Source organism: Erithacus rubecula (assembly GCF_903797595.1).
Source record: "Erithacus rubecula genome assembly, chromosome: 25".
Lineage (NCBI taxonomy): Eukaryota > Metazoa > Chordata > Aves > Passeriformes > Muscicapidae > Erithacus > Erithacus rubecula.
The window spans coordinates 401,280-426,252 of record NC_136677.1 but is presented as its reverse complement, the minus strand read 5'-3'; the positions used below and the strand labels follow the sequence as shown (position 1 = coordinate 426,252).

General features: G+C 54.5%; 2 protein-coding genes and 1 pseudogene across 3 annotated transcripts in view; all 3 read right to left on the bottom strand.

The window, feature by feature from the left end:
• LOC306812285 (putative claudin-24 pseudogene) overlaps positions 1–24,973 on the bottom strand; it is a 153,226-nt pseudogene that overhangs the window by 23,303 nt on the left and 104,950 nt on the right. The window lies entirely within an intron of this gene.
• REXO2 (RNA exonuclease 2) lies at positions 12,471–17,324 on the bottom strand. Its single transcript, XM_079326855.1, has 7 exons — positions 17,167–17,324; positions 16,980–17,063; positions 16,625–16,702; positions 14,746–14,857; positions 14,012–14,120; positions 13,752–13,805; positions 12,471–12,893 (listed from the first exon to the last, which is right to left on the bottom strand). Exons 1-7 carry the CDS (start codon positions 17,296–17,298, stop codon positions 12,764–12,766), a joined length of 699 nt encoding a protein of 232 aa, XP_079182981.1. The 5' UTR covers positions 17,299–17,324; the 3' UTR covers positions 12,471–12,763.
• On the bottom strand, positions 18,117–20,026 carry RBM7 (RNA binding motif protein 7; the record flags this gene model as incomplete). Its single annotated transcript, XM_079326955.1, has 5 exons — positions 19,840–20,026; positions 19,501–19,663; positions 18,900–18,999; positions 18,643–18,709; positions 18,117–18,449 (listed from the first exon to the last, which is right to left on the bottom strand). Exons 1-5 carry the CDS (start codon positions 19,933–19,935, stop codon positions 18,117–18,119), a joined length of 759 nt encoding a protein of 252 aa, XP_079183081.1. The 5' UTR covers positions 19,936–20,026.

The window sequence follows — 24,973 nt, the reverse complement described above, 5'->3', positions numbered from 1 at the left end:
TGGGATATCACCGGGATATTGCCGGAATATCACTGGAATACTGCTGGAATATCGCTGGAATATGGCCGGAATGTCGCTGGAATGTCGCCGGGGTATCCTGTGCGGGATGGAGCGGCGCTGAGCCCAGCCGAGGTGCGGCTCTCCTCTGCCGATAATGAGAAGCTCCTCTCTGGTTCCATGGCCGGGCAGGTGTTCAGGGCCGGTTTTGATCAATCAGTGACGCTGTTGAGGCTCCTTCCCTCCGGCTTTGAAGCCGGAAGGCGAGGAGGCGGGGAGGGGACACGGAGCTGTGGAGATCCAGCCCACCGGACTGCTCAAAGCCAAAACCGCAATTATGATCCCCCTGAGAGCAGAGCCCCGTCACAGCCGCCGCCTGCAGATGAAAGCGCAGCTCTGAGCTCCCTGCTTTTAACACCTCGTTTGTTTTTAAGCTCGGTTATTCCCAAGTGAACAAACGGTTTGTCTGCAGTGCCCAAAATAACCCAACTGCTGAAAAGGCAGTGGAGTGGTCCTTGCCATGGTCAGCGCGAGCAGTGCTCCGGCCACGCTTGTTCCACTACTGCTGCTGAACAACAGCTCCTTTTCAAGGCAGTGCTGCAGCTCCAGACAACAGAAAATCAGTGTTCCAATGTATAAAGCAGAAATACTAAAACAAACAGTCCCAAGCAACAGATGTTGCAAAGTGTCATTTACAATTTGTGGGTTTCTGGCCGGTTTGGGGCTTCTCCCCACTCTCTCCCAGGTGGAAGAGCTGCCTGGCTGGACAGCAGGCTCCCGGGGTTGGTGTGGGCAGAGAGGGACCTTCAGGCCCAGCTTTGCCCAAACCTCGTGGTCTGCTGCCTTCTCTACTCCCCTCCCTCTTCCCAAACTTCCGAGGGATGCAGGAGGCAAACGAGGCGCTGCTGCCCAGCTGGCTCTTGCTGCTTACACTGACAGTGGAAGTTGATTTTCCTCTCCCTCCCAACCCTCTCTGGAGGAGGAACATGTCACACCTCTGCCAGTCCAAAATGATATTTTCAGAAAAAAACAGCACTTTGGTTTTCCTTCTCTGTGCTTTGGCATTCGGGCCGACTGCCTGGGTTTATCTTCCCTCCTTGCGCTCAGGAGGCTTTCAAGTAGCATTTCAATTAAGATTTTAAACTGGCAAGATGCAAGTTAGATCAGAGCAGAGCTTGATCTTAGCAGCTCCCCTCCGCTCCCCGTTTGATACTGGGAAATGTCGCTGTTTGTGTTTCTGTGTCGGGGATGCTGCGAGCGAGCGATTGCATCGTGTGCGCGCTCCCCGGGGAGATCTGAGGGGGAAGAGCTCATTTTCCTCCAAAACCTCCCCCGAAAAATGAGCTTCAGCGAGCAGGGGGTGGCTCCAGAATAGAAACTGGGCCGTGCAATTTGTCAGTCCATCATTTAGGAATTAAATCACTGTATAGTTATAAATAACTGTTTAGGGTGAGCCCCCGCCCAGCGATAATGTATCTGTAATCTCTGGGGTTTTTTCACTTTTATGTTATTGGGAGAAATCTGCTTTCTCATGTGTGCACTCCCCCTTGCACAAGGGCTGTTCAGCACCCAGAGCCTTTCAGCATCAGGCAAATAGAAAGGATAAATAGTGGTAAACACACGGAGCTCCACCCAACGCCTCTCCAGCCCTCCTGCGCCTGTCAGTGCAGCAGCTGGATGGAAACGCTTCCCCCAGCACAATTTACCATGTGCTCAGGGACTGTGAGATGCAGACCTGGAGGTAAAAGTTGTTTTTTTTTCCTTTGGAGTCTCCTCTTTCCAGAACTGTTTATCAGGGTGAGTGGGGCTGTGTTGGTGCTGTGGAGCTCCCACACCAACACCACACCCGTGTCCAAACCCCCCTGAGCCTTGGCCAGCAGCAGCCCAGCTCACTCTGATTCCTCCTTTGAGTGAAAGCTCTTTGCCTTATTTAGGGAATGGAACTTGCATCTATCTGCTGTTTGCTTAGAGGGAATAATGATTTAAAATAGCAGCCAGGAAGCTCTGGGGGCCTGGTGGCTAATTAGTAGTACAGTGAAAAATGATGGCCACCCATCAGTGCAACAGAATCACCCAGAAATGATGAGTGAACTGGGGCAAGGTCCTGTCACCCCCCCATGGGCTCCTCAGACAGGGCGCCTTGGCTCGGGGTCAGACTCATTCTCCTTCAGCATTGAGAAGCCTGGATTTTTCAGCTGTCAATGTCTTGAATTCAAAGGGCCTGAGATAGGGCAGCTTGAAGCTTCTTCTAAGGACTCCCAAAAGCTGGACCAGTTTGACCTCATGGTCATGCAGACATCTCTGCCTTTGCTGTCTCTTTTCTACCATCTCTGCAGAAATACACAGTCATCTTCAGTTCCAGAGCAGGAAAAATGAGGAGCATTGCAAAAATCAATGTTCAGCAGAGGACAGTGACTGGAGGGCTGAGGGGGAGGAGGATGCTGCTCCTGCTTTCTGAAAGGTTATTTTAGCTAAAGACAATGAAAAAATGCTCCAGGAGAAGAGCAGCTCCTGCAAAGTCCACCTGATCCTCGTGGTGTTTCATAACTCAATTGCAGCAGCGCGTGAACCTCTGCAAGGAGCATTATTCTTGTTAGGATAGTGAGTTCCCATTTCACACGCTGCGCTGGCACAGCCTGAAGCCTTGCTGTTGTTGCTCTAACCCAGGAAGAAACGCAGCAGGGATGTGTCTGCTCTGTGCTGTGGGTGTCTTGGAGAGAGCATGGCTGGAGGCACAGCCCAGGCTCAGAGGGATCCCTCTTCCTTTAAGACTGAGCCTAACCATTAACCCAGTGCTCAATGTCCCCAGTAACCACGTTCCCTTCTCTGGACACGCTCCAGCTCTGCAGAGTCTTTCTCGTTGTGACAGGTCCAAAACTGACCCCAGCACTTGAGGCATGGCCTCACCAGGGCTGAGCACACGGTTACAGTCACTGTCCTGGTCCTGATGGCCACGATATTTCTGGTACAAGCCAAAATGCCAATGGGCTTCTTGCCCCCCTGGGCACATGCTGGCTTATTTTCAGCTATCAACCAACAATGGTCTCATTTGAACTTTATCCGCACAATATAAATTTAATAGTTTCACTGGAATATGCTGTTCATCTTGTCATAACATGGGGGTGTTTGGGAAGGCTTCAGAGCTGGTTTAATTAGCAAAGTTATTTGGGAGGGCATTTTGCATTATCTCCCTGCTTTTCTCTCTCCTCCTGCTCTGTAATTTCCGTCAGTCGCACGGGCGTGAGCGCTGTGGCACACAATAAACAGAGCGGGTTCAAAGCCAGCGCTTCAAAGGACACGGGCAAGGGAGGGAGCTGGCAGCCACTTTATGAGCTGTCATCTTCTGTACCACCCTCACAAACAAATAAATAACTGAGAGCAGATCTGTCCCTGCAGTGCTGCTGGCTGTGGGCACTGTGGTTTGTCCTGTGCCACAGTCTGAACCGGGTGACTCCTCTGGGCAGATGGGATGAGGGCAGGGACACACTGGCAGGGATGCTCAGAGGAACTTGCTGCGCTGAGCAGTGCCAGGATCCCTAGGGAAAGTTTCACAGTGCTCCCCACTGGGCAGTGGCAGCCTGTTAAGGCCCTCATGTCCTCTTTGCAGCAAAACCTGCTGGTGCATTCGCACGGGAGCCACGCAGCAGCTCTGGTCAGGCTTCCCGTCTGTCTTCCTGTCTCGTGTCCCAGGAACTCCATACGCCACTGCCTGTCTGGCTGAAAGCCCAGGGCAGCAACGGGAAGATTTCCACTGACTTCAGTCTGTCTTGGATCAGATCCAGGGTGGGAGCAGGATTAAGATATCCACTCAGTCCCTGATGGCCTGGACCATGGCCAATGCCAGTGGCACACTTAGCCTGGCCCCTCCTGCTCAGAGCCATCCTGTCTGCTCGGCTCCTCCAAGCCCCATATCCCTCAGAAAAAGCCAAAAGTTGTGCCAGAGCTATGCCACAGATGGCCTGTGTGTCTGCCTGGCTGAGGACAGACCTTCTTTGGGGCAGGGATCATCCGTGTGTGTTTCCAACACAGCAGCCTGCTCTGAACATAAACTATAACAAGGGACAAGGTTGTGCTGCTGCAGTGGTGTGGAAAAAAAATTAAGATTAGCTTTCCCACTCCTTTTCTTTCTCTCTCTGCATCTGAGAGCAAGAAACACAATTGATTACAGTCCTATGAAATTAGCAGCGTGGCTCAGCTCTCAGTGGTCAGTGGGGATCCGCAGCGCAACGCTGGAGCCGCTGGTTCGCCTGCGGTGCTTTGTTCCCTTCCCGCAGGGCTGGCTCTGAGCTGCGTGGGCAGGGTGACACACAGCCCTGGGGAGCTGCCAGCAGCCTGTCCCCACCACCCCCACCCTCCCTGGACATCCCCCAGGTGTGTTTGGCATCCAAAGGGACACATGTCAGGAAAATGCGGGATGTGAGGCTGGGCTCGAGTTTGGCCAGCCTGAGTTTTGAGGGCAATTATATTTTGAGCTGAACTTGTGCCAAATTCAGTGGATTCCAGTAGGTTTGTTGCTACCAGGGAATGAAACACTCTGGATTGACAGGGGGAAAAGTGTTCCCACCAAACAATTCAGGCCTTTTCCCCCTGCAGCTCTTCTTTCAAGCCCGTCCCCAGCTCACACCAAAGGGAGCTGCTCCCCCGCGCCAGCTCCACTCACCCCGCCTGTATTGAAGGCTCTCCCAGAAGAGTGCAGAGCTCAACCCACTGCAAGCTGGCTCCTGTTAGCCAAAGGAGATTTGGGAAAGGTTGTGCTCTTAAGGAAAATGGTTCTGTTGGTGCACTAACAGAAGTGAATTGCGTTTGATGGAGGATGTACCTTGGAGGGTCCTCATTGTCAGGCAGGCCTGTGGCACACAACACCACCTGCCACCCTGCACCAATGCCACCCCATGTCTGAGAAGCTGTCACCACACACAGCTTCAATCCCTCACAAAAAAAAAAAAAAAAATCCAGGTTCTGAAGGGCATATCTTAAAGATTGCAGAGAGTCATCTAGTTATGTAAAAATAAAATATGAATTTTAATGTCAGGCATTAACATGAGCTCTTTTAGGAATAACTACAGGACTTCATGATGAACGTATTAGAGCCCTGCTCCAGCACAGGTGCCTGCCAGTCTTCATAAATCAGCTCCAACAAGTTAATTCTTCATAAAGGAAAAGGAATGTGAATCTTGGGGATGGATGAATGGGCACATAATAAAAGAAAGTGCATGACTGAGAGCACAGGTCCTGGCAGGTGGGAAGAGGAGGGCAGTGTCAGACAACACAGGAGAGAATAAGAGTTTTGGGAGGGGTCATTTTATGTCAGCAAGGGGCAGTAGGTTGCAAAGATGGCTCTTACCTGTTGCTTCTGTCGTGATAGTTCCTGGAGACACCTGGGATGAGCAGGTGCTGCCAGAGGGGCCAGGGTGCCCAGTGCCAGGCAGGAGGCAGTGCTCTGGTGGCCACCTGGAAGCTGGGGTGCTCCAGAGAGGAGGCACAGGCGATGCTGTGGCTCCTGTCCTTGGGCAGGACTGGTCCCAGCAGCTGCTCTCGGGAGGAGAGCGCCCGTCCTCCCGCACCTGGGGATGGTGCTCACACTGAGCCTCTTCAAAAGGTCGCTGAGATCTTCCTGTGAATTGAGCTTGCTGCTGAGCCAGGCTGCTTTTATTTGTTGTTGATTTTATTGATGTTATTGACTTTTCCATGGGGCACTTTGGGGACGTTTGCACGATCGCGTGTGCGGTCGCTGCAAATTGCTTGATGGTGCAATGTTTAACTGGCGCTCTGCTCGGGCGCCAGAGACACATTTTTATTAAAAATCTGTGGTGGTTGTTGCTTTTGTGTTTATGATAAAATATATAATGCAGTCGTCCCTGCTGCCATCCCGCTGTGACCACGGGCTAAGGCAGAGTGATGATGTGTCATGCAAGCTCTCCCAGACAGCAGCAGCCCTACCCTGCACACGCACTGGCTGCCAGGAGCTCCCAGCTCTCTGTCAGCATCCCAGCAGGTGGGGAGCACATGCAGGACTGCACAGGAGCAGACCAGACACCACAGCAGGGCTGCTGCTGGGCTGCTCCCAAGCTTCCCTTCTGCTTGAGCCTCGCAGGAATTTGTGCAGTTGCTGGATGGCAGCTGCGAGGGGTGAAGGAGGTCACGTGCACCTGGAAATTTTGGAGTTTCTAACCCAAGGTCAAGGTCTCCTCAAAAGGCTGTTGCTGGACAAGCTGCTGCAGAGCAGTGACATGTGGCCACCAGGAAGGGGATGGAGTCAGAGGTCTCACTGGGAAGAGAAGGGGACAGAGATACAGACACACAGACCCTTCTGGCTGCAGCCTCTCCCGAGGCATTTCTCTGTGTCCTTGCTGCCCCTGCCCTCTGCATCCCTGCTGTCCACTTCTCCCAGGCATCATGGCATTAAGTTTTTTAACCGGAGCTTTTATAGATTGAGCTCTGGAAATGTGATGTTAACACAGCTACGCAGACAAACACCATTAATATTTCAGTACGTGGGTGAGGACAGGGAGAACATCCTTTCCTCCGTAAATAAAACAGGATCACTTGTTTTCTGCTCCAAGACTTGTCGCCTGCCTGAGACAGTAATATTTTAAAGTTGATTGGATCTTAAAATTGTAAGAGGTCCCCAGTGGCCCGACTTTAGCTGGCATTATCAGCTCAGCCATTGTCTCAAGAAGCAATCTCCTCTTGAACCATCCTGTGCTCCCTCATCCTTTAAACTCGTGCAGCCGGAAGCAGCTCCATTCTCTCTGGCTAAGGCTGGCTGGTGGTGGTGAGGAATGAAGATGAATATCCTCATGCCTGTGACCTTGGCAGCAGCCAGCCTTGTCCTTGGCACTCGGAGCACCTCCCAAGGTTCCTGCTTGCTTTTCTTCATTCTCCAGGGACAGGTTGACAGTGCTGTCCTTCAGCTGAAAACACGGCCAAGGGAAAAGCTGGGGGACACGGGGGAGGAGTGACATCCTGCCAAGCTGGTCCCTGCATGGGGCAGGGGAGATGGGGCAGCTCAGTGCCCTGGGCTCTGTGCTCTTGGAGGGAGCAAGCACCAAGCACATCCTGCAGCACACAGCAGCACCGTGGTGAGCAGAACCTTCCAGCAGCCCCCAAAGGTGCCAGGGCAGCACCATGGCATGAGTCTTGCTGCTGGGATGGATTCAAACCTGGTCCTGCTGTGGGGAGGACAGAGCAGGGAGTCCTGAGGGAGGGTGAGATGGGAACCAGGAGCTGCTGTGCTGCTTCAGGCAAGAAAGACAATATCAGCTGTAGGAGAAAGACTTGGGCTCATCCCCACAGCAATTGAGTGTGAGTTTACACACTGGAGTTTTAGGGGTGATTTCTAGAACATGGGGATACACAGCTCTGGAAATCAGGGAGAGGTGGAGGGAGGAGGTGTGCTGACAGGATTGGCTGAGGGCGTGCTGACAGTGCCATGCCTGCCCAGAAGGGGGAAATCCTGATGGCGTGATGGGCAGGGGGATAGGGAAAAGCAAAATGATCCTCAGTGGTTAGGCATGAAAGTAAGACAAATTCAGGCAAGAAATATGGGACAAATTCTTAGCAGCATGGTCATAAAACATGGGAATGGTTTACCTAGGGATGGCAGTGCAGCTTCCCAGAGTCTTTAAATCAACACCAGATATCACAGATCTCCAGGCAGAGAGCATCTGCAATCTTCTGAAGGATTCCTTTGGGCTACACTACCTCTGCTCTTAATTAGGGTGGGTTTAAAAAATTAAAAATCCTACTAGTTGATTTGCCTTTGCAGTGAATTTCCCCATTGGTTTCCATCTGAGTCCCATGAAACCAGGACTGTGTGTCTGCTGTTCTTTTTTCCAGCTTCAGATAATTCTTCCAAAATGCCCTCTTGTACAAATTGAGCCCAATACGTTTGTGCTGTGGTAGCTAGGAGACTGGCAGGAACAGTGCTCTCCGTGATTATCCAAAGCAGTTGTCATGTTATTCTCATTGCTAATGGTATATAATTATGTATTAAGGTTCTCTCCAGGTAGAGCATCTTGGGGCAATTAGAACTCACAGCAGAGGACACAGAGAAGACCCCAAGACAAGTCACTTTGTCCCTCTGGAAAGGGAAGTAATTGTCCCAGAACACATTATTCACATTTTTGCAGCCTGACACAAAAGCAGATCCATTGCAGCGAGGCAGGACATGGTGTGGCCAGAGCAGGACATGGTGTGGCCAGAGCAGGATCCTTTCTGCAGTGCCCCAGGGCTTGCAGGGCATGCAGCACTGCTGCTCAGAGCTGTTCATGCCACGAGTGCATCCCCCTCCTTTCCTTTCCTTTCCTCAGCACCCTTTGTTCTGGGTGGGGGGATATGATTAGCCCTGGTTTATGTGATTTATGTGCTCTGATGATCACAGGCTGCCTGTGGCATTCCACTGGGTGGGAGCCTGTGAGCCTGAGGTGGGAGAGGATTATTGTGGATAATCTGTTTCTCCAGGAGCTGTGGAGCTGTAAGGGCTGGTTCCTTCCACCCAGGCCAGCCAGCCTGTCCTGTGCCAAGGCTCACAAACCAGAACCATCATCCCAAAGTGCCCTGCTGCCCTGGAGCACAGACCCAAGTGGGGGGACAAGGCAGAGGTGACAACACCAAGCGTGTGACACCAGTGACGAGGAATTAGAGAGGTGGGACCCTTGCCTTCTGTGCTGGCACATGCCAGAGCCCTGGGCTCATGCAGACACCTACAGGGGAATTCAGCCAGGCTTCTCCCTCCTTGTGCCCCCTGGAAACAAAGAACAAAACAATCTCATTCCTGCAGGAAACTCTTCCTCCTGTGGGAACAAGGGATTTTGTCTAGAAGGGAGCATGCACCCTCCAGACCTGCTTGGACTGCAGAGCCCCCAAGGGCAGCCCGTGGGCTCCGAGCAGCATTCCCAGCCTGGCTGCTGCTGCTCCCTCCGCTCGCAGCTCCCGGTGCTTGGGAGACACCACAAGACCGAGTGCAGCAACAGCAGCGCTGCCACCGGGGAAGGCAGCACAGAACGGCCCGGGGCTGCTACAGAGAGGCGCTTTGGGGGTCCACAATTGGGCAGGGGAAAGCAAGGACCTGGCAGACTCACCTGCAGGAGCATCCCACCCATCCTGCTGCAGAGGGCTGCTGGTGAGCAGAGCACACACGATGGGAGCATGCAGCAGGTTGGGACATTGAGGGGACATGGAGGGGACAGGAGCACCCAGAGTGAGCAGGACCCCTCAGGGCACGGCTGGGGGGTCCTGCAGATACCACTGCAGGCATTTCCCCTACGAGAAAGCTGGGCTTTGTGTGTGTGATGGCACTGGGAATCCAGGGCCACCTTCTCTGTCCTTATGAGGAGTTTTGTTCTGACTGGGGGGAGCAGTGAGAACAAACACTGCAGAGTGCTGGCTGGCGATGAAAGTTTCTCTGAACCAACAGAGATTTGCTTCAAAGGGGCCTATGAAGAAGTTCCATTTAATTATGAGGCATAAAGTGCCACATAATATATGCACACAAATATATACCCGTGCATGCAGCCATCCCCCAAAAGAGTGGGCACTGCAGAGAGCCAGGCAGATCCTGTGGTGCTGCAGTCCTGGCAGCTCGTGGAGCAGATGCTGCACTGGAGTCACGGTGCTGCCAAGGGGACACGAAACTCAGTTTTATTTTTAACTTGGCTGGAGGGAAAGCGGAAGGAATATCTTACAGTGGAAGGAGTAGATGAGGACCCTGGAGATCTCAGTTCAGTTCTTGGCTTTGCCACAAATTCCCCATGTGACCTTAAGGAGGTCACTTCATCTCTCTGTGCTTCATTTCCCTTCTGCAAAGTTTGGAGAGGTGATCCTCCCTCCGGTGTGTCTGCTGGGGGAGCAGACACTGATGTGATTGCCTGGCAAGGGCAGGGCAGGAGAGCACTCTGCCTGGGGAAGGTGCAGGCGGTTCCCCAGCTTTGCCCTCACACAGGCTGCGTGGCTTTCCAGAAGAGCTGCCCCAGACTTCCCAGGAACGAGGATTTTGAAGTTAACAGCAAAGCCTGATCTTAGGAAAGCAGAGGGGTTTGCACTCTGTGAGCTGCCCCAGTGCCCAGAGTCGAGGGGTCAGGAGGTGCCACCTGATTCACCAGACAATTGCTTTCTTTTCCAAAACACGGCGTCTGCTGGGCCCTAGCACACCCTTGTCACAGGCGTTTACCCCGCTGTTGGTGCTGTCAGGGGACAGCTGGCTGTCGCCTGTCGCTCCGCGGGGATGCGCCGCCGGCGATTCCCGGCGCTGGGATCCCGCCCGTAGCGGGGAGGCGACACTGTCACTGTCCCTGTCCCCGAGCCCTCCGTGCCCCTGGCTGCCCGGCTCTCCTCACACTCGCCCGCTTTGCCCCTTTCCCTCTCCCTGCCCACGCTGCTCGCTGTGCTGCTGACGGACGGTCCTGGCAGGGAAGGACGGTCCTGGCAGGGATGGACGGTCCTGGCAGGGATGGGCTGCCCCGTCCTCCCGGGGCTGGGCAGCTGCGGCACTTCCTGACAAGTTGTGTTCCACTCGGTACTCACAGGGTAATCTTGCACGTCCTTGTTTTGTCATTTAGGGCACTTAAAGTGTCACAGAGATTTCACTACCCTAAAAGCTTATCTGTCAGCAGGAGAGACTTATTCCAGTAAAAGGGTATCATCAGCGGCCGTGGGAGGAAAAAAAAAGAGACAAAAATGGTGTCTGAAGGTTTTCTATTCCGGGCTCTGTGCAGCCGACCTTGGGGCGATGCAGCTGCTCCCTGTGGCTCCCAAGGCCAGTGGGCAGCACTGGCAGCAGTGCCAGGGTAGGCTGGGCAGTGCCCACACACATCCCTGCACCTCCCAGCTCAGCCCCGATGGACGGGGGAATGTCCCTCAGGGTCACTCTTTGACCCCTGCCCTCCTCAGGCTGGGCAGAAGTTCTTCTGGCCCATTGTGGTGGAGCCAGCAGCTATTCCTGGGAGCAGCAGGATTTCTCCAAAAAAAAGAGAACAGGAGCAGACTGCACTGAAGCTGGGCAAAAGTGTAGCATGAGCTGGTGTTTTTCCTGATTTCTGTGGTTTGCACCCAAACAGTGCAGTGTGGGTGGATGGAGAGAATGAGAGGTGCAGGGGAGGCAGAGAAGAGATGAAGGAGGGAGGGAGGGAAGGAGGCAGGGATAACGGGCTGCTCTTTTTGCCATCGTGGGAGGCTCCAATGGCTCGTGTCTGGAAGGAGTTTCCATGGGAAACCCTCCATCCCAGCAGCCTGTGGAGACTCCTGAACAGAGAGAAGGGAGTACAAACCCCTTGTGCAGTTACAGTTTTATGTGCTGCCAAACATCTCGACCCAGGAGACATCCACAAGCGTTAAGGGATGGAGCCAAGGGCTCCCAGGCACACCCTGTATTTGCCTTTGAGGAATTCTTTGTCCCAAAAGAGAGCTATTTGCATTCCTGTATCTGGAACGGTGTGATGCAGATGGAGCTTTCAGAGCATGGAAAGAAGTTGTTTCCTATGAATGGGAATGGCACAAGCCAGAGGGTCCTGGCAGTCCCTCTCCCAGCCCCTGCTGCAGGAGGCAGCTTTGTTTCCAGACCAAAATAACACCCACTTTGGTGGGGTTTATCTGTGCTCTGCCAAGTGTGTGACAAATTAGTATTAAATTGGAAACTCGAATGATGCCAGCACAGAAAACCAGGAATGCTATTGCATAACAACAGGGAAACAAGATAAAAATCCTCCATACAGCACCGTTACCTCAGAAGCAAGAATAAACAATTTTTTAAAATGTATAAACGCAGGTGGCATATTTTCTTTAAAAAATGTTTCAAGAAAAACAGAAGCATCCTAACAAGGAATAAAATATGAAAAGCAGGTGAAGTATGTCAGAAAGAAGAAGTCAAAGGAAGGGGGGAAAACCAGCAATATGGCAATGAAAGACAAAGTGGATTCTGGTGGCACATGGCCGTGCTGTGGGTCCGGGGAGCTGCTGGGACAAGGATGAACTGTGTGACAAGGGAGAAGCTCAGCTCCAGCACAGCCAGGGCCCAGCAGCTCCACAGGGATGCACCCAGGCACCTCTGCAGGTGCTGGCTGTGGTGGATAGCCCTGTGCAGGGATGTGCCTCAGCTCTGCCCTGCTCCAGGCCTGCCCACACAGAAAACAAACCTCGCTGGAATCGCCAGCTTACCTGGGAGTCGGTGACAGAGGAGAGAGACATTTCACAGACTCATTTATTTGCCCCATTAACCATTTTAACGGCCTCTCTGCAATAACAATCATTCCCAGGGTTGGCAGAGCAGGTGCTCCAACAATCAGCAGGATTGAGAAGCCCTGGATGGCCATTATTATTAATGCCCATAATAAAAACATGCCTGGGAGCCACACACCCCGCTCCATTACACCCTCTGGTTTATGGGCCAGCAGCTCCCGCTCCAGGACAGCCCAGGGGAGGCCAGCAACAGCAGCTCACCTGGCAGCACCAAAGAAAGGCTGGCCAAAACCACCATCTTTCAACTGACCTGTTTTATTGTGTTTGAAAGAAAGGCTGCACCTAAAAGCAGGTGCAAGGAGTATCAAACAGCGTGGCTTAGCTACAACACAGAACCCGGGCACTGCTGGGGCCCAGCGTGCTGATCCCCCACTCAAACTGAAAAGCAGCAGCAGCTCAGGCTTCTGTCTGCATTGAACAGCTGGTAAGAAACAAGGTAACCCAGGGGCAGCTTCCCAAGAGACTGGCAAACAAAAAAGAACCAGGAGACGCATCTAGTGTGTGCTACAGGCTGGTGTGGCGGGAGGGGAAATCAGCTGGCAGCTTTATCACTTTCCCCATTCTCAATCAGTTTCCTTTTCTTCTCATCCGTTTTTCTCTTGAAGATGTGGTCTCTGTAGAACTGGAGTTCTTTGATGCTTTCCCTGATGTCATCAAGTGCTCTGAAAGAGAATTAAGGAGGGTTTCAAAGTACATCTCCAGCTATGCCCAGATCCTAATGCTGCTGACCAGGCTGAAGGAAATCAAACTGCTGCACATGGAAGGTGCATCTGTCAGAAATTAAAATAACCCTCACTGTCTCAGGGAAGCAATAAAGGTCCAGTGGTGCCACTGTGGCAGGGAATAACACATGGCTTATTAGTTTATGTCACCATGGGACAGAGTTGCTGGAAACCAACAGGGTCTACAGCACTGGCTGTCAGAAACAATTGACTCTGAGGGAAGAGCCAAGGGCTCCAGAGAGCTGCCAGCTCCAGCCAGGGCACACTCAGGGCTCAGCTCCAGGCAGCAGCACATCAATGACTTTGGCCAGACCTCCTCCTCCTCCTCTGTGGGTACCAGAGCCTCCCTCCTGCCCAGCACAGACACATCAGAGCAGAGCCACAGAGGCTCCCTGGCTCCTTCCCACTACCTCTGGCACATTGCAAGCTCAGGAAACAGGCAGGAGCAGGACCCTCACCCTCCATTCACACTTCTCAATTTCTGTGTTTCTGTCATCACCTCTGCCCAAAAGAAGGGCAGATAACCCCCATTAAGTGACTGTTTGCATGGTCAACAAACATGCACTTTGAAGAGCAGAGTGAATCAGAAGGGCTGAGGAAACTTCTGGTTCTCTGGATTTTAATAATCCCTTTCCCTACAACATCTAGGCTTTGGACAAGAGAATACAAACATCTGACATGGTGCAGAAGCACACAGTCTCCACCTGGAATTCACAGGGAGCCCCATATCCTGGTCAGGAAGAGCAGAGTTCCCTGCAGGACAAGCCCTGCTCTGTCAGACAGAGGCACAAAGCTCACCTGTGAGAAGCTGCCTTCTTTGGTGCAAACTCGTATTCCTCTGGATACCAGCGCCTGTGAGCAGAAAAATTGCCACTTAAAAAGAAAACCTGAATTCAAACCCATGTCTGGTGGCTGTCGTGGCTTTGTCACACGGGTGAAGGAACCTTGGTTTCACTGACACCCAGAGAAGCCACAGCCCTGCGAGTCCCTGCTGTGATCTGCACCACAAACGGGCATCCCAGGCCAATCTTTCAAACCATAATTGGGGGAACATTTACCTGCAAAGCTCCTTGACAGTGCTCACATCAATGATCCTGTAATGAAGGTGCCTCATGAACTGCGGCATGTATTTGTCAAGGAATTTCTTATCTGCATGAACAGAGTTACCTACAAAGACACAAACAAGATGTTTCTTCAAAGACGCTACAGAGCAACATGGAAAGGAGCAGCAGGCGGGGCGAGCTGGGAGAGATCACAGGGAAGAAAAGCCATTCACAAGCAGCTCATTTATCCCATTTTCTAGCAAATATGATTGTAAAGGTTTGTCAGATTTTCATTGCAGGATCACACGGGGTTTAGTACTAATACCTCTAGTAATTCCTCAGTTACTACTCCCACAATTTGTGTCACACAGATAAATATCAAAGGATTATGCCAACATCAGGTTTTTCGCCAAGTGAAAATGGCCACTGGTATTAATTTCACTCAGCACCTGTCCCAAGATCATAAACGAAATTCTGAAAGCAGTTCTGGGTAACAAGACACCTGGAAGATCCTTATTCAGCCTTTGGTTAGATACCCAGGGAGGAAAAGACACAGCACAGAACAGGAACACAGTCCTGCCACACGTGCCAGAGTCCCTGCATCCCACTGGGAGTGCAGGACAGGTGATGCAGTAATGTGGTTAAGGAGGATGATGAAGAAGATGAGGAAGATGAGGAAGATGAAGAAGATGAGGAAGATGGAGAAGAGGAAGAAGAGGAAGAAGATAAAGAAGAAGAAGACGGCTCACCTGCGAGGGGACAGAGCCCCGGGGGCGTCTGCTGCCGCACGAAGGACAGGAACTCGTACTCTGCCTGCTGCAGTGAGATCTTGCTCTCCTTCACTGCCTTAGTAAGGCCAGACTGCAAAAAAGAGCCAAGCCATAAATCAGAAACACCCTGTCACAGACACTGCCAGGAATGCCCCAGCTCTGAAGTAAATGTTTAAGTCTGCAGTGAAAGGTCAACCCTTTGAGTGCTGTTTGTTCCCCAGGTACCCCCTGAACTCAGTTCTCTGGGGCACCCCCAGCCTCTACCCTCCCCAGGGACCTCCTGCTTGGGAAGGAAAACAATAGCCCTGACAGCACTGACCTTCCTGTGGGGTTTGGGGCTTTTCTTTCCCTTCTTTTGATTTCTTTGCTCAGAGTTCCTTTCAGTTACCAAGAAGTGAGGTGTTGTTTATCCACCTGCACATCCTTGAGCAGGAGAGCTCCACATCCCTTCATATCCCTGTTGGAGGAGAGGCACTCACCTCCCCAGCAGGGAGCAGCAGGTACCAGTGAACACAAATAAACAGGATCCTGCCTTCAGGGTTTATCAAGATTCCTATAAATCAGGAAAGTTCCTCCCTTCTTTTTTTTTTTTTTTTCAATAGCTAAATGTCAAATCCTCTCCAAGTGTTCTCAGTGATTTATTTCCATCTGGCTACGCTATATATTTCCACGACTGTGCAGCAAAAATCTACTTGACAGATCCAAGTGGTGGTTAAAAAATTCATTATGTGGCAGCATTTTCATCTATATTCTAATTGCTTCTCTTCTCTTAGTCAATTAAAAGTAAGTAGCTCCTCAGGAGCAGCAAGGACACATGCTACCATCTCCAATTCACTCCCGAGCTGAAGCCGAGCCGGAATCCTCGACTGGAGCAGGGAAAAGCACCCATCACAGTAAATTAATATTCATTTCCCAAACTCTGGCTAATTCTTCCCAGGGAGAGCAAGATGCCGAAGGGGGAAGAGGGGGGGTTATGGATGTCTTAAAACTTCAGCCCTTAATTGAAAACTAACTTGAATTTCAATTCATCATCAGGGATTGGAAAATTCATTTGCTCTCTTGCTGCTGGCAAGGAGGAACCTTTCTTTGGTGGCCCAAAGAACTAAAAATAATCTCTTGTTGCAAAAGTGAAGCTCTCAGTGAAAAAATCCACAAGGCTCACAGTGCTGAGGGGACGGGCAAAAGCCCAGTGTTTACAGGCCTGTTTAATCCCACGTGCACCACAAGAAGAAATCTGCATTTGACTGGCTCAGAACTGCCCTGCACCGATCCTGCACCTGTTCTTGTTCAGGCATTCAAGCTTCACCTTCCCCGCTGGAATTACTTTGAATTACTTTATGCAAGATTTCAGCAGGAGGAGGTGGCAGAATTTGAACCCAACCCAGGCAGCCCCTCCTGCAGAGGAGGTGTCCAGCAGCTCTGTCAGAGGACCAAGGAACCAAACCCCAAGGGCCAACCTCCCCCTGCCCCGGGAGATGTGGGCCAGTGGCACATCCCTGACAGATCCTGTTCTGGTCCCCTGGCTGCTCCAGGAGCCTCCCTGCTGCTATGCTCTGCTGATGCTGCTGCTCCCAAAGCAGGAAGAGGCTCCCAGCACTATTCCAGATTGTCAGAAACCAGGCTGTAAAGCACAGGCTGCTTCAGGCAAGCTGGAAGGTGAAGGCTAAAGATGGCAGAGTGCACCCTGCACTGTGCCACGATGGTCTGTGAGAGCAGAACCTTCAGGCAGGCTCCCCAGGCAGTGTCGGGGTGTCTCAGCGCAGTGTGCAGTGCCCGTGCCAGCGCTGTCCCGCTGTCCCCGCTGCGGCTCCTCACCCAGCGCTAATGACACTCGCTAATGACACGCGCAGGGCTGTACCTTGCCGTGATGCTCCTTGCACCACTCGGACATGCTCTCCAGCAGCTCGTCCGGCTGCTTGATGATCAGGTTCGGGCCCTGTCAGGGGAACGAAAACACAAAGGTAATGCGAAAAGAAAAAAAAAAAAAAAAAAGAAGAAGTTTAGAAGCGTGTAAAAGTTTAGTGTCGAGCAGAAGCAGGGCACGGAGCGGCTCCAGCGCGGACACGAGGCGCACTGTGACGCAGGTCCCCGCCCGGTGCCGGTGCCGGTGCCGGTGCCGCGCTCCCGGCGCGGAGCGGCGGATCGGGGCCGGGATCGCCGCTCCCTTTGTTCCAGCAGCCCGGGGAGCGGCGCGGTCCGGCCGGCCCGCTCACCTCGGCCAGCACGTTGAGGTCGCAGTCGGTGATGAGACACGCCATCTCCAGGATCTGGTCCTTCTCCACGTCCAGGCCCGTCATCTGCCAGGGGCGAGCGGCAGCGTCAGCGCGCCCGGGGCCCGCGCCCGCCGGCCCGTCCGCCGCTTCCCCGCGCCCCCCGCCGCCCCGCGCCGCCGCCCCGCACCTCCAGGTCCACCCAGACCATGCGCTGCCCCATGTCGCCGCCGGCCATGGCCGCCGCCCTCCGCCGGCCCCGCCACAACCGCCCGCCGCAGATCCGCAGGCGGCCCAGGCCGGCGCGGCCGCCGCCCAGCATCGCCGCCGCACTACAGCTCCCGGCGGCCCCCGGCGCCGCCGCCCGCGCTCCATGGGGGCGGGTGCGCCGCAAGGGCCGCTGGGAGATGTAGTCCGCGGCAGACCGGAGCGCTCCTGCCGTCACCGGTCTCGCGGAGCAGCTCCGCTGCCTCCGCCTCAAACGTGGATGTTGACCCAGGGGCTTTCCCCAGGAAGACTTTTAATGTTCTCCACAATAATACTGTAATATTTTAAATGGACAACGGGGAATTGAAAGAGAGTAAGTTTGGATTACATATTAGGAAAAAATTCTTTACTGTGCGGGTGCTTAGGCACTGTACCAGGTTACGCATGGAAACTGTGATGCTCCATCACTGGAAGCGTTCAAGGCCAGGCTGCACGGGGCTCTGAGCAGCCTGGCCTAGTGGAAGCTGTCCCTGCCTCTGGCAGGGGGTTGCAATGACGTGGTCTTTAAGGTACCTACCAACCCAGACCATTGCGTGATGCTACGACTGTATAAAAAATGCCATGAGGAATGTTGCAGATGCCAGGCAGCGTCTGTCCCACAAAATGCTAAACCTTTCCATCTAACACAAATGTCTTTTTTTCCTAAACAAATTCTAACAGCAGTTCTCTGTGACACAAGGACAGGACGGTGGTCTCTCCAAAGCTTCACTACGGCTTTTTCACCCCATGTAAAGCCCTGAAGTGTGAGTTAACACATTTAATACTGAGACCGGAGTTTGGCAGGACTGCCCCGCTGGTATTTTTACAAACACTAAAAGGTGACTTAACCGGGTATTTTTTTGGAGGGGGTTTACAGCAGCACCGGGCGAGCCCTCAGTGCCGCGCCGAGTGCCACCGGGGCTCCCTGTAGCCGTCGCGGCGGTGCTCGTAGCCCCAGGCGTCGCGGTGCCTGCCCTCGCACGGCTGCTCGCGGCCGCCCCGCTGCTGCGCCTCGGCCTCGTGCCTGTCCTCGCAGCCGTACTCGTCGCGCTTGCCCCGGCCCGGGTGGCGGCCGTCGGGCGCGTAGGGGTGCCCGCCCAGCCGGGGCTTGCGCCGCGGGCCGGGGGAGCCGGCCGGCCCGTGGAAGGGGGGCGGGAACCCGCCGGGGGCGAAGCCCTGCTCGTATTTGCCCCCGAACTGCGGCTGCTGCCGAGCCGCGCCGCTCATCTGCAAGGGAAAGGGGAAAGGCTGCTGGGTTTGGTACTGCAGGGCCTGAACCAAACCCGGGCTGGCCTCTAGCTCACACTGCACACACCCGGCTGGACCCCTCTGTACAGGAGCTTCAGATCTCCTGGAATTGCCATTTCAGCACCCCAGAAGTACATTCCCACAACCTGTGCCTGTGGGAGTGTGCACGTACCACCGCGTGTCTCTGCAGGCTCGACTGGAACCCCGGGCTGCCCATGCCATCTGGGACCCGCTCATACCTGCAGGGAAAACACATCAGCACCTTCAGCCTTAAATACACAACTGCTGCAGCCCAAGGGACATCTGCATGGCACTGGTATTCCCTCCACAGGAAAGAAACACCAAATGGCACTTGGAAGCAGCCAGGAACACGGTGAGCCATGCAATGTCTCCCTCCATTCCGCACTCCTGTGCTGGTGAGACTCGTACCTGCTGCAGATGGATGCTGGATGAGGCATCCCAGGAGGGATGCCAGCAGCTCCGAGCTGGGAACAGGATGGATTGATATCCTGGGCTGCGTGACTGCTCCCTGGGGAGAGACAAATATTTCAGGAGACCCACAAATACCAATTAAGGAAAGTATGAAGTGAATTGCAGAAAATCAACACGTTTTGAATTGGTTCTCAAGTTTCGCCAGTGATTTCCAAAAGCACAGGGCCCACTTACCAATAACACACTGCAACCAGAAAGGGCAGATGTATTGTAGCCAATGTGCCTTATTTAACCACTATTAGATGTGATTTTCAATGCTCATGTGATAATTTAAAAGATATCTTAGAGGTGCTGCAGGAATAACCAGTAAAACCCCAAAAGAAGGCTCAGCTAAGGGGTTACACGGCCGTGAGGGGCAGAAGGTGCCCGGTGGAAGCACCGGGACAGGAGGATGAGAGGGGAGCAGAGCTGGCAGATGAGGGACCCTTGCTGAGAATCTGCTGCCACTGACCCTGTTAACCATGACTCTGTTCCAGGCTAGGGCAGCTGGCAGCAGCTCACTTTCCCTCTAGGAAACGGGTGAAGGTCCCTCCGGTACCTGATCGGAACTGGATGCGCATGGGCCGCCCGTACAGCTTGATCCCGTTGAGCAGCCGCAGCCCGTAGGGCACCGACTCCTCGTGTTTGAAGTTGACGAAGGCGAACTGCTTGGGCCGTCCATCCCGGTCCTTCGGGATCTTCACGGTGATCACGGGGCCCGCCTGGCATCGGGAGCGAAGGGTTAGGCAAACACCGGGAGGCAGCGGCCGCCGCCGAGCACGTGCGCCCCGCCGAACGCTGTCCCGCGGCGGCCGCCGTAGCTCCGCCGGCCATGGCGGCCGCGGCCTCCCCCGCCGCGCCCCTCCCCGGGACACACAGCGCGGGCGCCGGGCGGTACCTGGTGGAAGAGCTCGAAGATGAGCTCCTCGGTGACCTTCGGGTCCAGGTTCCCCACGAAAAGCGTCCGGTTCGCCTCGGCAGCCGCTGCCCCCATGGCAGCGCCCAGATCTGAACGAGCGCGCTCGCACCGGCTGCGCCCCCGCGGCGGTCGGCGTGACGTCACCGGGGCGGGGCGTGCGTGCAGGGCCCGCCCGTTCCGGTGGGGGCGAGGCCAGCGGAAGAACGGGGCAGAGGGGACCGGGAACGGGGCAATGGGGACCGGGAACGGGGCTATGGGGACCGGGAACGGGGCAGAGGGGAACGGGAACGGGGCAGAGGGGACCGGGAACGGGGCAATGGGGAACGGGAACGGGGCTATGGGGACAGGAACGGGGGCGGGAACGGGAACGGGGCAGAGGGGAGCGGGAACGGGGCAATGGGGAACGGGAACGGGGCAATGGGGAGCGGGAACGGGGCAAAGGGGAACGGGAACGGGGCAATGGGGAACGGGAACGGGGCAATGGGGACCGGGAACGGGGCAAAGGGGAGCGGGAACGGGGCAATGGGGAACGGGAACGGGGCAAAGGGGAGCGGGAACGGGGCAGAGGGGACCGGGAACGGGGCTATGGGGAGCGGGAACGGGGCAATGGGGAACGGGAACGGGGCAGAGGGGAACGGGAACGGGGCAATGGGGAACAGGAACGGGGCAGAGGGGACCGGGAACGGGGCAAAGGGGACCGGGAACGGGGCAGAGGGGACCGGGAACGGGGCAGAGGGGAACGGGAACGGGGCAATGGGGACCGGGAACGGGGCAGAGGGGAACGGGAACGGGGCAATGGGGACCGGGAACGGGGCAATGGGGAGCGGGAACGGGGCTATGGGGAACGGGAACGGGGCAATGGGGAGCGGGAACGGGGCTATGGGGAACGGGAACGGGGCAATGGGGAGCGGGAACGGGGCAGAGGGGAGCGGGAACGGGGCAGAGGGGAACGGGAACGGGGCAATGGGGACCGGGAACGGGGCAGAGGGGAACGGGAACGGGGCAAAGGGGAGCGGGAACGGGGCAGAGGGGAACGGGAACGGGGCAGAGGGGACCGGGAACGGGGCAATGGGGACCGGGAACGGGGCAGAGGGGAACGGGAACGGGGCAGAGGGGAACGGGAACGGGGCAAAGGGGACCGGGAACGGGGCAGAGGGGAACGGGAACGGGGCAGAGGGGAACGGGAACGGGGCTATGGGGAACGGGAACGGGAACGGGGCAATGGGGAGCGGGAACGGGGCAAAGGGGAACGGGAACGGGGCAGAGGGGAACGGGAACGGGGCAAAGGGGACCGGGAACGGGGCAGAGGGGAACGGGAACGGGGCAATGGGGACCGGGAACGGGGCAGAGGGGAACAGGAGTGGGAGTGGGGCTGTGGAAACGGGAATAGGAACGGGGCGATGGGGACAGGAACGGGAATAGGAACAGGAACAGAGCCAGGCGTGGGAAAGGGAACGTGGGCAGGACCGGGGCTTTGTCAGCTTTGGCTCGGTGGCAGCTGCGGGTGCTGAACCCCGGCAGGGTGGGCCCAGAATTCACTGATGAGCTGTAATTAATAACTGTCAATAAACCCCATTTGCCGTGAGGGAGTCGTTTATACGTCACGTGCAGGGCTCCCCTGTCGCGACAGAGCATCCATCCCTGTTACGAGCCAGGATCACTCAGCTCCAGGTGCTGCCTTTGCCCGGGGGCTGCACTCCCGGCTCTCCTGTGGCCGGTCCCCTCGGAGAGGGTTCAGCCTTCCCAGCGATTCCTTCTCCCGGGGCTCTGCAAAGCATCCTTGGCTCTCCCCAGCCCCTGCAGTCCCCTGGGTATCCCAGAAGATGCTGCAAGTAAAACGGGTGTTCTCCATCTGGAAAAATTTTGAGCGGGGCAGTTGCGTCTTCATTTTTCATTAGATCCCCCCACCCCGCAGCAGATCCGATTTCCTCGTTAATTGGGTGCTGTTCATTTTCTCCACTCCATTACTTGCCTTCGCACCTAGAATTTATATCCATTCGGTTTAATCGCGTTCGCTGCTTACATTCCAAACAGTCACTCGTTCAGAAAGGGAATTAGTACCTCGCTCTGCCAGGACTTCCACTTTGCCTTAATTTCCCTGGAGGCTCGTTTCCATGGCTCTGCTGTTCCCGTGCCGGGGTCCCTGGCTGGCAGCCTGAGGTGCCCGTGCCATCGTGGCTTGTGCCACGGCGAGTGCCACGGCTCTGGCCAGGACACGGTGAGAGCTGCTGGGCTCTGGCACTGCCTGGCACAGCCTCGCCCAGCCCGGGCTGGAGAGACACAGTGAGAGAACAGGCACCACTCAGAGCTGCTCCTGCACTTCTGCTCTGCTGGTTTGTGTCACTGTTTTGTGCCCTTTTGGCTCTTCAAAGTAGCCAAGTGGAAAGCCAGAAACTTGCTTTGGGAGAAAAAGCCCATTCTTTGCCTGCTTTCACTCTTAATGCTCAGGCACTTGGAAATTTCAACCAATTCCACTTGCAAGTTTCAACTGCAGAAAAGGCTTGGTTGTTTGTTTGTTTGGGGGTTTTGTTTTCTTTTTTATGGATTTATATACACATATTTATACACATTTATCCCCTCCAGAGCAGCACGGAGGGGCTGAGGCTGTGGCAGCTCCTTCACCCTCACGCCACAAAGAGGCAGCAGAGCCCTGCACTTCTGCACTGGCAGGTCCCCACAGCAGCTCATCCTCCTCCCACTCGCCCAGCTGGAGCCAAAATGATCAAACAGTTTTAGGCTCATTACCGACTCCAAATCTGTATAATTGGCCTTTGCTTTTTGAAGGATGCATCGTTAGGAGTGACAGCAGAGGAGCTGCCGCATCATCGTCAAGCTAGTAAGTGCTAGTGCAGATCCAAGGTGCATTAGCTTTACAAACCCCTCACTGAGCCAGACCTGCACTGCCAACCCCTCTGCTGAGCGTGTCAGGCGTCAAAAGGACGTCAGCTAGACAGATGAACGTGGTAAAGAGGTTTTCTTCTGACAGCAAAGCCACAATCTGCTCCCTGCTACTGCAGTGCTGGGGCCCTGCCAGAGCCTTGCTGGCCAGACAAGCTGACCCAGGGGCATGTGGCAGTGCAGGGACACCTTCCACCAGACCAGAGTGCTCCAAGCCCCATCCAGCCAGGCCCTGGACACTTCTAGGGATGGGCAGCCACAGCTTCTTTGGGCACCTGTGCCAGGACTCAGCACCCTCACAGGGAAATGCATCTTCCTAATAATACCTGCTCTAAACCTACTCTATCAGTGGAAAGCATTTCTCCCTTGTCCTGTCACTCCAGGCTGTGAAGAGTAAAAACTCTAAACAGGCTCCTTCAGGCACTGGAAGGCCAGATTAGGTCAGCCCAAAGAGCCCCCGAGCTCCTGGCAGCCCCCAGAAGGGCTCTGACACCACAGCTTGGCTCAGACACTGATTTCCATTTCCCCCTGTACTCTTGTTTCAATCAAAGTGTGTGATTAGGGCTGTGCCAGCTCCATTGTCATCTCCACCTAAGTGCTGCTCTGATGGGTGGAAACAGCATCTCGATGTTTAGTGAGGAATGCACGGCTCTGCTTCCCTGGATATTGCACAGAACCTGCCACTGCGGTGAGGGAAGATCTCAGGGAAGATCACAGATCTGCAGGAGGCTGCAGAGGAGGAGGGAGCTCTCCCAGTCTAGGGGGAGCACCTTGGCCTCGTCCTGTGCAGCAGCTGGGAGATTATAAAGGGCAGAGGGAGCCTGTGGAGGTATTTTGGTGTTTGCAGCAGCTTGGGGCATTGCTCTATGTGGTCTCTGCATGAGCACAGCTCCTGTTGGTGTCCCAGAGGAGGTTTGGAAGCAGCCAGCCCGTGGAACACTGGCTGGGGAGATGCTGTGGTCAGGATGGGCATTCTTTGAGGGCACCACTGGGTGCTGGTGCTTCTCTGGGGGTTGGAAGGTGCCTGATTGTTTTGGTTGCTGCAGAAACCATTTTGAGGTTTCCCCTGTATTTCTGTGCTCAGGAACACTGTGCTTCAAGGGTCCTGTCAGAGAGAGAGGAATCCACCCACTGCCGTGCCCTTTCCTCCCAGCACAGCCTCTGTCACATCGATGGGATCTTCATTAAATGATGTGTAATTAACAACTGCCCATGCTGCTGGGCCCCTGGCCCAGGTCTCAGTCTCCAGAGGCTCTGCCCACAGAGGGAAGCAGGAGCAGCCCAACAAAAGGCATCTCTTCTCCACGTGGTGTAGAGGATCCCAAACAAAAGATTCCCACTCCCTGCACTCCTCTCCCTGCTTCTCACTCTCCTTTCTGTGTTCCCACTCTTCAACAGGGATTTAAGCCCTTCTTTTCTCTGGGCTGCAACAAGAAAGTAGCAATTAACTATTATAAGGCTGTTTTATAGTCCTGTGCAAACCCTTTCCATCCACTCTGCTTTAAATGGGTACATCTTTTATTCCCAGTTTTCGGGAGTGTAAAACTTTACAGCGTTTGCTGCAAACCTTCATACTTTGCTTTGCAGTTTATTGCTCCCTCTGCGGATATATCTCACTCATAAATATGGCTTCCAGCTCCCAGTACTTGACTAGGAGCTGCAGTGCCTCAGAGTGCTTCCATTAATGGGATTTTGCCTACACATTGTGGTGTGATTCATCCCAAACCTGTGTCTCTGCTCTGCCCAGAGGTGCAGAGCTCTGCAGAAGAGCTCTGGCAGCAGCAGGACACAGCCAGGGCATTCCAGTGTCAGCCACATCCTGTGGCTCTGGGAGGTGTGGGAGCTGGAGAGCTAGCTCAGTGTGAGCTGGGGCTCTGCTGGGGTGGATCTGGGCTCTGCCTTTGTGGAGCCTTGGAGCAAAGACTGTCTTAGGTGGAGAGTTTCCTTTCCTATGGATTGTTTACAGGTTATTTGTAAAAAACTTAATTTTCCTCTGGTTAGCATGGAGTCTCTCTGCTCTCCCTGTACTAATGGGGACAAATGAAGAGGTCGAATGTTGAGGTTCCTGTGGGTTTAGGTCTGACATGGCTGTGTTGTTTCTCACCACCCTGTAGTTTTTATTTCCATGGGAATTGAGGAGTTCTTCTACCCTAGTGCCCATTTTTTGGAACGCTTTGGAGATGTGCTGTGCTTGACACAGGCTCAGGTGTCTGTG